At 39.6% G+C, this 12,750-nt stretch overlaps 1 protein-coding gene across 1 annotated transcript in view; it reads right to left on the bottom strand.

Annotated features, from left to right (window-relative positions):
* The window catches only part of faf1 (Fas (TNFRSF6) associated factor 1), a gene marked incomplete at its 5' end in the record, with an annotated part of 105,391 nt that overhangs the window by 73,594 nt on the left and 19,047 nt on the right, over positions 1–12,750 (bottom strand). The window contains 2 exon segments of the mRNA XM_034233163.1: positions 2,390–2,476; positions 9,629–9,725. Of these exon segments, the coding sequence (XP_034089054.1) occupies positions 2,390–2,476; positions 9,629–9,725 (184 nt within the window).

Below are 12,750 nucleotides of genomic sequence, written 5' to 3'. Positions count from 1 at the left end.
TAATACCTTCAGACGTTTCAATAAGAAGGGCTGTGGCTGGAGCAGAGGCCATTATTACTCTTCTGTCTCCGCGCTTTTTTAATATCTCCTCATCCAGGAAACAGACGCTGCAGATGTGTGTCAGCCAGGTGCCAAGCGGGGCCTATAAATGCCACAATGAGCTGCAATCTATTCATGATCCCTGGCACTCATATCGGGCCGAGGTTAACCAGAAAGGCAGACCACAAAAGCACAAAGGTAATAAATGGAAGGATTTGACGTCATCCTTACTTATCTAAACAATGCATAGAGATGGATAGGACCTGCTTTGAGATGACATTCACTAACCTGTTTGCTCTACTGGTTTTTAAAGTATTAGGTTACATATTTTTGTTGTAAATTAAATACATAAAATACTACTTAAATGCACAATATTTTTTCCATAACTATTTTAGTAAACGTGTCGTTTTTTATAACATATCAAATATTATTTTGATAATGTGTGTTTTTTAAATATTGCTTTTTCTAACAATTAAATAATACATGAATAAATAGCTAAATCCAGTTTCATATATTTTCAAACAATTGTTCCTTTGCAAGTTATTTGAGAATATGAAGTAAAGACATTTTAAGCAGAGTTTATATTTAGGTTTGAGATGTTAAATAATTTCCATGGATCACTGCCATAAACTATCATTTGTAATATTATATACCGCGTAATCCAAAATGATTTAATCGCTGAACCTGTTGAAGAAATGATCCATTTATTACCTGGTATTGCATCACAATTTAAATCTAGGCTAGGCAAACCAATATGCCTTGTTAGCAAAATGGAGAAGAAAGTAATCTGGTGCCAAGCTACACTGAGGTCAGTCATTTTAACACATGGCCACAATGTACTTTCAGATTTAAACTAAGATTTGTCTCTCTGTAGCGATTCCACGTTGTTTACTGATCACATAACTGGAAGACAACAAAGATTGTGCTAACAATGCTAAATCTGCATCATAGTGCTTTGGTTTGTTCTGGGTTACGGGCCTCTGCTCTGAGCTGTAATGGAACAAATTAAAGCAAACAACCTCCTGTAGTGAAAGGATGCATAACCTTTTGTCCTTTGCCCTTTGAAACACATTAATGTTGTAATGTATTTGCTCACTGTTAATCTTCAAAGCTTTCCTTCGAGGAATAACAGCAGGTGCCATTATTGTTCACTCACTGAGTTTTGGAACCAAAATTGAGTTATATAACGCTAAAACAATGTATAAAGAAAATAGGTTATTCTTATGATAGATAGATAGATAGATAGATAGATAGATAGATAGATAGATAGATAGATAGATAGTGGGATAGATAGATAGATAGATAGATAGATAGATAGATAGATAGATAGATAGATAGATAGATAGATAGATAGATAGATAGATAGATAGATAGATAGATAGATAGATAGATAGATAGATAGATAGATAGATAGATAGATAGATAGATAGATAGATAGATAGATAGATAGATAGATAGATAGATACAAAAAACAATATAAAATATTCTGGATAATTAAAATAAAAAGTCAAAAATACGACAGGATCCAAAATACTACAGGTCTTCTATGAGAAAGGAGAAACTCAAACTCTGTAGCAGTGAGTTCTCTGCCAGCCAGAGGTGAGGTGTTGAAAAGTATTATTGCAGACGGCAGCTAAATAATAGCTAAAAAAGTACAATACCACGATATACAGATCCTCTGTTGCTACAGTAGAGCTAGTTCTGCACATACGATACCACTCGGAGACAAAGTCAATACCAATATTTCAAACCAAACAATCGCACAGATCTAAAAAGGAAAACGTTAGCTAGGTGCCAACACAAGAATGTGTGCACAACAGCTCCTCAATGTAGCATGATAAACCATCCCATACAATTAGCATGGGAACACATAGGCTGTCAAAGAAGGGGTGAGACAAAAGGGGTCAGAGGTTCCTCAAGGTTCTGTGCGAGGGCCGCTTCAGATCAGCCTGACTGTGAATGGCTGGGAAGAGCGACCCCTGGCCGCGAGAGGTCACCGGGACTCAATGATGTGAGCTTTAATGTCCACAGATAAGAGGACGCAGGATGGGAACCGTCTTTGACATCTTAATTAGCTCCAACATCTTACTCTCATGCTTCTGACAGATGGTTTCGTGACGTCCGACAGACTGTGGAACTGTTTCCACTATTGGTATTAAAATGAGGTGTATCGATCATTTGGGAACAATGGGCTTCTTTTTTTTTAACAGAAGGTCATTATCTTGGATCACAGAATGAGTGAGGTAGCGTTTATAGTACTCAGAGAAGTGAAGGAAGATGCTACATGTGTTCCTATTATTGTAAGGATGGGTAACAAACGTTATATTGTGTGTTTTAATGTGTTTCTTACCGAATCATCAGATGCTGAGGCGGGCCATCCGTCCCACTGTTGATGCCGGACTGGGATGTTGGTCAAGTCTGAAACGTTTCTCTTCACCTGCAAACACAGAAAGAAATATCTAATTATTGGTGAATATTAAGGAGTTACAAGAGTTAAAATACCAAAAGCTCAACTATCAAACTCCATTCAGACTTTTTATGAAGTTGTATGAAGATTATATATATATGCTTTATTCCATCAGGGCTGTACAATTCAGAATACATAGTTAAATTACTGACTTTAGATTGATATTGCAATATAATATCATTTGAAAAACGTATTAAAATGATCACGGTGGTAAATAAATATATGTTTTGTTAAGTCTGTAGAATTAGGCAGGGATTCAAAATGGTATTTTAACACATATTCAGCCTTCAATAAAAATGGTGCTTACTTGGATTTAATATTGGACTAATACATATTTCGATTACATTTTTTAGGTCTATTTACCATCCCTGTCAGTATGAAGTAATAACATAACTATAAATGCCTTATTTAATAGTTTATACAATGTCTGGGGCAACATCAAAGTATCCTCCATTCAGCAGCATGAGGATGGAGGCAGAGAATGAAGGAGGAGATGAGTCAAAAGGGGAGAGGAGGAGAAAGAAAATAAAAAACGACAGGCAGTGTTATCAGCATTCTTCAGATGCCACAGCTAATGCCCAGCAACAACAGCCCCACGCTCTGAAATGAACAGTATTTCTCTTTCCCCATTCATGCGCGGACGCTGTATCTGCATCACTTAATAACATTCCATGCTTTTAAACAGTTAGCAGCCAGCCGCCGCGTTACACCGTCCACTGGGTTGTTGGTTTAAAGCCCTCACGCCAGCCTGATGTGCGCCAGCCGAAGCTGATCAAAGCCCCCGTCGGCGTCTGAGCGCTGGCGGCCGTGGATTCTACTGCATTTGTTCTGCAGAATTCTGCCTTTTGAGGCCCGCGGCGCTGGACGCTGATGCTGAGAAAACTGTCAATTGTGGAGCGAAGATCCCTGTACAAACGGGTCAAATCCTGTCTTTGTAAAAAGCACTGCAGAGAGATGGATCCTTGGGCATATGCAGGGCTGCTGGGCACGGAGGTGGAAACTTAAATACGCTACAAACACAAAGTCAAAGCCAATGTCAAGCAAAGCAGGAAAGCAGCTGCAGAACACTGAGTGGAGGAGACTGCGGGGGCGTGCTCTGCCTGGGTCGTTCTTCTTAAAACTATCGTTTCAGCTACATTTTTCATCTGCAAATGTACTCGGGGTATCAAAGTCACACTCTGCAACATTCATATCGCAGTAAACACAATTTGTTGTTGGAAAATATCCAGTTGAAGCATTATGGAGCTAGTATTCTACTTCAGACTTAATAACAAATCCTTATTGGGTACAGATCCTCTTGGATGTATTTTATTTTCTTTGCTTTTTTAATGACTGTTTTGAAATGCCATTTTCTGAATGTCTTTCATTTTTGTAAAGCACTTTGAATTGCTTTGTGTTGAAAGGTGCTATATAAATAAACTTGCCTACTTCATTGTATTTTTAAATGATAATGTGAAAAAAAATTGTGATCATAATAGCAATATCTGTCGTAATAATCATTATACGGTTGTTGTTGTTGTTGTTGTTTTAATCACACAGCCCTTATATTTCTTCTGTAGGTGTATGAGAGAACACATTAGGGGCCGCTTACAGATCCGATTATATTACAATATGATAAAGTATCCCTTTATTAAAGGCAACAGTAAATACTTTTATCAAACTTATCAATCTCTTGAGGAAGCGATATTTCATTTGTGCTGGGCCTGGCACTGCAAAGCAATTTAAAGGACAAACAAGGTTGAGAAACAAATAAAAGAACAATAATAAATGAGTGGCACAGTCCACCCTTTTGTCTTTCTATCGTAAATCCCACAGCACGCTGCTCGCTGCCTCTCTTATGAAGAGACGCCACGGCCAGGATGGCAGACTGGGGTCAGAGCGGGTGGCCAGTGTTATTACAGAGTGTAATATCTGTGTTTGACCAGCCGGACTACAGGGATTTGACTGACCGGCTGGCCAGCAGATGAATAGAGGGGGGAAGAGGGAGGAAAGGAGAGGCATAAACACTAGTAATGAAGAGGCAGCAGTCAGAGGTTAAAGCAGCATCAGAGAAACAACAAACTGACGCCCACCATGGAGAGGATGAAGGTGAGAGGTGGTGGAGGAGGCAGGGGGAGACAGACGGACAGAGAAAGGCACCTGGCAGAGGCCAACCTGGACTCAACACAGACAAAACACACCTGAAGCAGAATCTGCAGACACACCATAGGAAAGGTATGCTGCCATTAGGAGAATCTGATGCAACCATATATCGAAAACAACCGACGAATGGAGACACAGGGTGACACAATGTCTCGTCTGTGATTCTGCAGGTAGCTTCAGTTTTTGTTGCAAAGCATTGCATGTGATGGCCACAGCATATGAGCAGCAATCAAGTCTGATGCTGCCCCCTGTCTGCCACTGCTGCCATCTCACTGATAACGTACATAGACTGCAACAAACAAACACAATTGTATTTCATTCACTAGTTTTAGCACGTAGATTTACTGAGAATTAACAGCTGAAAACGGGTTTGGCTTTTTAAAAATGAGTATTTTAAGAGTATATGACACCGGGCTGTACATAGCGTAATAAACCCTGCACCTTATATGTATCTGCTCTTATCAAAATACATGTATTCATATTTATACTTTATTGTACATAGATCTGATATGTGCATTTATTGAAACCTCATGCACTTTACGGCTGGATGCAAACTGCATTCCCGCAGAACATGGCACCAAAGCGACTTGGATATACACACTCAAATGTAAAGGAGCAGGATTTAAATCCAAGTCTTAGTAACAAATATGGAGCTGTTGATTTGTGTGTTGAGATGAGACAGGGGTGTAACGAGCCAGTTACACACAACATGAGTTAGACTGGCTGTGGTGCTGGGCTGCTGGGCGATACGCCTCACGGCAGAATTAATGATCCAATCATTGTAAATGCCAATTGCCTGTAATCCCTGGCTGGAAGCGAATCAAAGAGGGGGAAAGGTTTCCGTTAAACAGTCACAAGCTCTCTCTCGCCGTCTTTCTTCGTCTCCCTTAGGCGCCAGATGCCTTTTCTTTCATTATTTTATTCGATCCGACCTTCCCTTCTTCTCAGCTCTGCAGCCCTGTATCTCTCTATGTCTCCCAGCTGCGGAGTGGAGATGGGGCCCAGGCCCAGAGGAGGGAAATCCCCAGGACAACTGCTCTGGTCACGGACACCCCGAAACCAGCAGCCATCCCCATTCTTACCCTCTACTTCGCTGGCAAACATTTGCTCTGCAGCTTAGCTCAGAAGCTAGCCAGCAACTTACCCCCACACTCTTGTCTGGTAACGCCAATCAGAGTCTACACAGTCCAGAGATGGAGAAGAAAGAAGGTAGAGAAGGGGAAGATGGAGAATGAAGGGATCGAAAGGGAGGGGCAAGGGCAGATCCCTGAGAGCCACAAGGCAAAGCCAGAGCCTTTGGCAAAGACAAACAAGAAGACAGGACTCCATCCCCATTGATATGCACAAGCAGGGACCATCGGCTAGTCTTCAGCTAAGACAAAGGGGAGAAAGGAGAGAAAGGTGCTCTGTAGTGGAGTCCATATGTGTCTGAGAGTGGACACAGTTTGAGCAGAAAGGGGAGTCAGGCCGACTGAATATGCTGTTACTTCTTTGTTGCCTTCTTAAGTCTTCTTATGATGTCAGGACTCCCTCTGTTGTTTTGGTCTGTTATTATTGTTTTTGCTTTAAATCTTCACAAACTAACTCAACATGAATCCTAAAACAGCTTTACTATGTCCATCCACATTTACTATTCATCTTCGTCTACTGTTGTCGCACCTGTAGCTCGCAGCTCTGACGTTTAGAAATGTTCCCTACATAGTGTGTACTCTCGGTTTAAGTTACACCTATTAAAACAGTATACTTTGCACCAAGGCACATTCCTCTGAAGTTTGAAAAATGATACCCATTTCTGCACAACAATTACATTTAGAATAGATTCAACTTCACTGTCAGTGTGAAAAGTGGTAAAGAGTATATTTACATGTGTAGGAAAAACTTCTGAACATATTATTCAATTCAAGTTTATTTATATAGCCCAAAATCACAAATCCTATTTGTCTCAGAGGGCTTCACAAGTCAACAAACACAATACAGTTAGAGTACAATAAATACAATTCCATAAAACGAAGGGTCCATCAGGATGTATAAAACCAGTCTTAACGGTACGCTGCACTAAAAAGGAAAGTCTTTGACCTGCTCTTAAATGTGTGGAGACTGCCTGCCTCCCTAATCGTCACTGGAACAGATATTATGGAGACTTCTTAACCTCTCCACTTTAATTGGGATGTATTGTATATTATTTCACGTTAATATGTCATTAGTTTTCTCTTTCTCTATTCTTAAGCTTTTTGTACGCATTTCTATTTTTTTTAAATATGGTTTATAATCCTATTTTTGTTTATTATAATAATATAATAATGATAATTTGACTGTGTCTATGTTGTGCACCATTACACCAAAGTAATTGTCGTATTTGAAAACCTCCTTAGCAATTAGCCGGATTCTGTTTCTGATATTATTTGCCAACACGTTGCAGCAATAAAAAAGGAAGGACGCCGGTTCCCTGGCTAAAGAGTAAATAATAAAGAGCTTGGTCAACATGGGGCAAACAGAGTGCAGATCTTTGCAGGTTAAAGTTGTGGGCCTCATTTTCCCTGCAGGGGGCCTTGAGATGCCTAAAGACAAGCATGCGTAAGGAAAGGAGCGCGACATGAAGGCCTGTTTAAGCCCACATTGTCCCCTCTCCATCCCCTATGGCCTCTTACAGCACCCCCACCAAGCCAACAGTCCTTTGCCTCCTTTCTGTGTCCATGCTTCCCCCCTCCCACACTGCAGGGACCCCTCCCCAGTGTTTGTAATCCCAGCAGAAACACTTAAGGTTCACAGTGGGTGCTCATCAAAACCATCTGCCTGAGAAGAGGGTGAGAGAGAAGACGGAGGGAGGAGGAGAAGGAATAGCGAGGGAGAGAAACTGCCTCCTCCAGTTTGTACTAATCTGTTCAATTACCACCATTACAAGCCCGGCTAGTAGCCTGATTATTATTAGTGTAATCTTCACCCACGCTGAGAGGACGCAGAGAGCGAAGAAGCGTAAGAGGAACACCTTTCGCTGCTGCTGGAAAGTAAATAATTAGATGGATGTTAAAACATGGAGACTCTGAAGAAGTAAAACAAACGAACGGCACCCCCGGAGAGGCCAATTCATGCGCTGCTCAGATGGTCCCCGTTTTACAAAATGTACTAAAAAAAGTTCTCTACTCAAGTATATTTTTTTAGGTACATATTCTATCCTTGAGTATTTTCATTTTATACTACTTTATACTTGCAGACATTAAACTATACATTTTGGCAGCTAATATCGTACTTCTTACGACGGAAACATTTTGAAACGCAAAAATGAAATCAGCTAATACACTATGATGTACTATTAGGGATGGAGATACCTGGCAATATAACAAGTTATTAGTGTAAAGTCGTCTTTTACCAGCTGCAAAATGTAACATGAATCATTTCAAACCAGTGATATAATATATATAATTTTAAAATGGCCACTTTGGTACTTAAATATATTTTTCTGCCAATACTTTTGCTTAAGTTACGTATGTGATGCACAGCTTTTACTTGTCGGTAGTAAATCTACACTGTGGTATGATTACTTTTAGTTGGGAATCCTCCAATGTTGGTCCATGAGCTTTTAAAAGAACTCCACCTGTTTCCACTGCACCTTAGTCAACACTCAAACACACTTAAATTGTTGTAGTAATTTAAAGAATGAGTCAATTAAGAGTAATGCACCAGCACTCACATTGATTTTGCTTATTTAAATGAAAAGTACATGCCGGTTTCTTACAGTTATGAGTTTGTATGGTTTATTGCACTAATTAGTTAGTCACAAAGCACCAGGTCAATTAAACGTGATTTAATATTGTTCCCAAACTTCACTAAAGAGTCAGGGACTTCCCCTTTCTGATTATTCTGCCGCCACAGAATGCAGCACAAATGCCCCAATGTGAATAAGTAATAAATGACGTATCTGTTCAAAAATGTAAGCGGTTACTCCCCGGTTCATTCTACACCCCGCCACCCAGTTTTATTAAAATTGCGCCAGTACTTTTTGTACAGAGCACAAAAACATAACGTCCAAAATGATGGCGTGGGGCTAAAAACAGCTAAAGACTGACATTTCTATAACCCTATATATGGTGCAAATGATAATAACTTAACATGTGAGGTTAAATCCATAATGGGACACCTCTCGTTTACCTGATCAGTCTTTGGGGAGCTTATTTCGCCTCAACTGTGACAGCAAGCCACACACTGTGGGGGTAACCTTTCATGGAATGTGTCTTATCTATCTAATCATTTAGGCAAGCAAGCACACATGTATTTTCATGCATTTGCAGCTGAGAGTAATAACATTTATACATAATATACTCATCATTTTGTATGTATATGTCCTAATTGTACAAAGCTTTGGCAATATGTCATTATGGTCATGCCAATAAAGCTATTTGGATTGAATAACTAATGGTCAATAAGTGTACTGCCGTCACACTGGGTCCAGTATGAGTTACTATTAATATTTCAGAGGCTGCTGTTTAGTTTCCTATGAGGAAAATCAATGGACTGTCTGTTTCCACTGCTCCCGCATGCCTAGATTAAACAATGTTCAGTATTTAAAATCGCCCTCTAGACTGCTGAGAGAGAGGGAGAAAGACGCAGGGAAAGGGGGAGTGGGGAGAGGAAGAGGGGGTGGTATCAGACCGCAGCTGTGAGAGTAATTATGTGCTCGGAAATGTGATCATTTGTGATGAATAATAAATCGATGGCTGAGATAGACTAGCAATGTTTGGCAAACGGAAAGAAAGCTGTGTTATGGGAAACTAGAATCAGGTACAATAATATTATGCATGTGAGGGTGTGTGGGTGAGTTACTGAGACCATGTGTGTGTGTGTGTGTGTGTGTGTGTGTGTGTGTGTGTGTGTGTGTGTGTGTGTGTGTGTGTGTGTGTGTGTGTGTGTGTGTGTGTGTGTGTGTGTGTGTGTGTCCGGGCTTATAAAGGGAGTCTGTGATGTGCTGCATGGTGTGTGTCTTACCTCCTGTATGGTTTTGGAGCCGGGGAAGTTGAGACTGTAGTCCCTCTGAGCCTCCCGGTGGCTGATGACCAGCAGGAAGTTCTGGTTTAAACGACTCCTGGAGACCACTGGATGAGGAGGGAAGAACATACAAGGTGTAAGAAGTAGGGATGAACACAGTGTTATATAAGAAAGGCAACACGAAGATAAGGAATATGTCAAATGGGCAAGGCAGCATGAAGACGCAAGAGGAAGTGAGGGCAGAGCTGGGAGAAGTACTCAGATCTGGCACTTTAGTAAAAGTAGAAGTACTCAGATCTTGTACTTGAGTAAAAGTTGAAGTACTCAGATCTTGTACTTGAGTGAAAGTAGAAGTACTCAGATCTTGTACTTGAGTAAAGTAGAAGTACAAAGATCTTGTACTTGAGTAAAAGTAGAAGTACTCAGATCTTGAACTTGAGTACAAGTAGAAGTACTCAGATCTTGTACTTGAGTAAAAGTAGAAGTACTCAGATCTTGTACTTGAGTGAAAGTAGAAGTACTCAGATCTTGTACTTGAGTAAAGTAGAAGTACACAGATCTTGTACTTGAGTAAAAGTAGAAGTACTCAGATCTTGTACTTGAGTAAAGTAGAAGTACACAGATCTTGTACTTGAGTAAAAGTAGAAGTACTCAGATCTTGTACTTGAGTAAAGTAGAAGTACTCAGATCTTGTACTTGAGTAAAGTAGAAGTACTCAGATCTTGTACTTGAGTAAAGTAGAAGTACTCAGATCTTGTACTTGAGTAAAAGTAGAAGTACTCATATCTTGTACTTGAGTAAAGTAGAAGTACTCAGATCTTGTACTTGAGTAAAAGTAGAAGTACTCAGATCTTGTACTTGAGTAAAGTAGAAGTACTCAGATCTGGCACTTTAGTAAAAGTAGAAGTACTCAGATCTTGTACTTGAGTAAAAGTAGAAGTACTCAGATCTTGTACTTGAGTAAAAGTAAAAGTACTCAGATCTTGTACTTGAGTAAAGTAGAAGTACTCAGATCTTGTACTTGAGTAAAAGTAGAAGTACTCAGATCTTGTACTTGAGTAAAGTAGAAGTACTCAGATCTTGTACTTGAGTAAAAGTAGAAGTACTCCGATCTTGTTCTTGAGTAAAAGTAGAAGTACTCAGATCTTGTACTTGAGTAAAAGTAGAAGTACTCCGATCTTGTTCTTGAGTGAAAGTAGAAGTACTCAGATCTTGTACTTGAGTAAAAGTAGAAGTACTCAGATCTTGTACTTGAGTAAAAGTAGAAGTACTCAGATCTTGTACTTGAGTAAAGTAGAAGTACTCAGATCTTGTACTTTAGTAAAGTAGAAGTACTCAGATCTTGTACTTGAGTAAAGTAGAAGTACTCAGATCTTGTACTTGAGTAAAAGTAGAAGTACAAAAGTGGAGGAATACTCTGTTACAGAGAAAGTCCTGCATTCAAAATGTTGATGTTACTTAAGTTAAAGTACAAAAGTATTAGCATCAAAATATACTTAAATAACCAAAAGTAAAAGTACAGATTATGCAAATTGACCCATTTCAGAATAATATATTAGGTTAAGGTTATTTATTTGTACCCGTAGGTACATTTGATTTGAACAACACAGACAACATACAAATCTCTGCACAGAAAAACAGACATGATCACTATCTGCATATTGAAGTATGAATGCTTGTTGTTCGTATGTTGTCTTCTCCTGAATGTTGTACGTCTCTTGTTGTTGTTGTTGTTGTTTGTATTTTTGATGGCACCAGTAGCTCTACTCATCTCATTGTACCTGTATAATGACACTAAACGATTCTATTCTATTCTAAGAGGCGCGCAGTCATGTGAAAGGCAGGCTGAAACTTGTCCTGTACGGTCTCCTGCGGCCCCCCCCCCCCCCCCCCGCGGTGAAGTGCCCACTTCACTTCTCTGGCTGTGTCTTAACAAGCCTGGTCGGAGCGGCGCTGAGACCACCTGCACCGTCACAGCAGGGGTCTGTCAGTCTGCCTCACTGCTGACACACCTGCCCGCTATTATTACACAGAAACCCAGGAGAGCGCTCGGCACCTTCACAGCTACATATGCTAAAGATTTAAAGAAGGAACTTTTTGTTATATTCCATGGAATACTCTTAACATCCCGACAGCAATGAATACATGAAATGCTTTGACAATAAATACATACAAAAAAGTCATCTGTGGAAGCCGTGGCGCTGTAAAAAGCACGAACAATCGTCTGAGCCGGCCCGGCTAAAGTAACTGGATGGCCTACCTGCCTGTCAGCCTTCCATCTGGGCACAAACTTATCTCGTGCCCTCATTGGTCATGTGCGCGTTCGTGTGTGTTGGAGGAGGGGCTCTGTGAGGAAGTCTGAAGGAAGGGGCAGATTTTCTTCGGCTGCGTACTTTCTAATTCTAGCGCACTCGAGCTGGTTTCTCCATTCTTACCTACCCTACTTTTAATGTCATTATTTCACATTATGATATACTATACTCTCTTTAAAAAATATATGTTTATGATGATTATAGTGTAATCTAGTTTCACAAATTATTTGGGGAAAGGGCAAACAGCCTCAAGAAATCTCTGAATGTACATTCCCAAGATTTAAATATATATATTGTTTCTTTGACCAGTTTAGGCCTATATCTTAGTCCTACATTGAACCATCAATATATTTTAATTCAATAATGAATTTACATCTAAAGATATTAAATATTTAAATTGCATAACTTAAAATGTATTATTGAATTATTATTTAATAATTGTAATTCTCTTTATTTAATTTTCATTTCAGTTCTCTAGAACATGTTTTAGTTTACCTTCCAATGACACGACCAATGATGGTGATTTGGTAATGTATTATTATTTAAGCCCTGGAAAAGACCTTTTGTAAATCCTACCTCGAAACCTGAAGTATGTGTGTATATGTATATATGTACAAACTGTATATGTGTATGAGTTTGCAGTCAAAATGCCATGATATTTGGTTCCCTGACCAAAACGTTGAAATATGATGACTCACAGGAGATTGTATTCATAAGCTCTCTACCCTCCTGCTTCTACTAATGTAATTGTCTAGTACCTTGTCTGTATCGATGTTTGTATTAATAATGAATTGAATCAGTAGACGGAGT

Source organism: Gymnodraco acuticeps, unplaced genomic scaffold (genome assembly GCF_902827175.1).
Source record: "Gymnodraco acuticeps unplaced genomic scaffold, fGymAcu1.1, whole genome shotgun sequence".
Taxonomy (NCBI): Eukaryota; Metazoa; Chordata; class Actinopteri; order Perciformes; family Bathydraconidae; genus Gymnodraco; species Gymnodraco acuticeps.
Note: the sequence above shows the minus strand (reverse complement) of the source record. Positions and strands in the feature narration are given on the sequence as shown.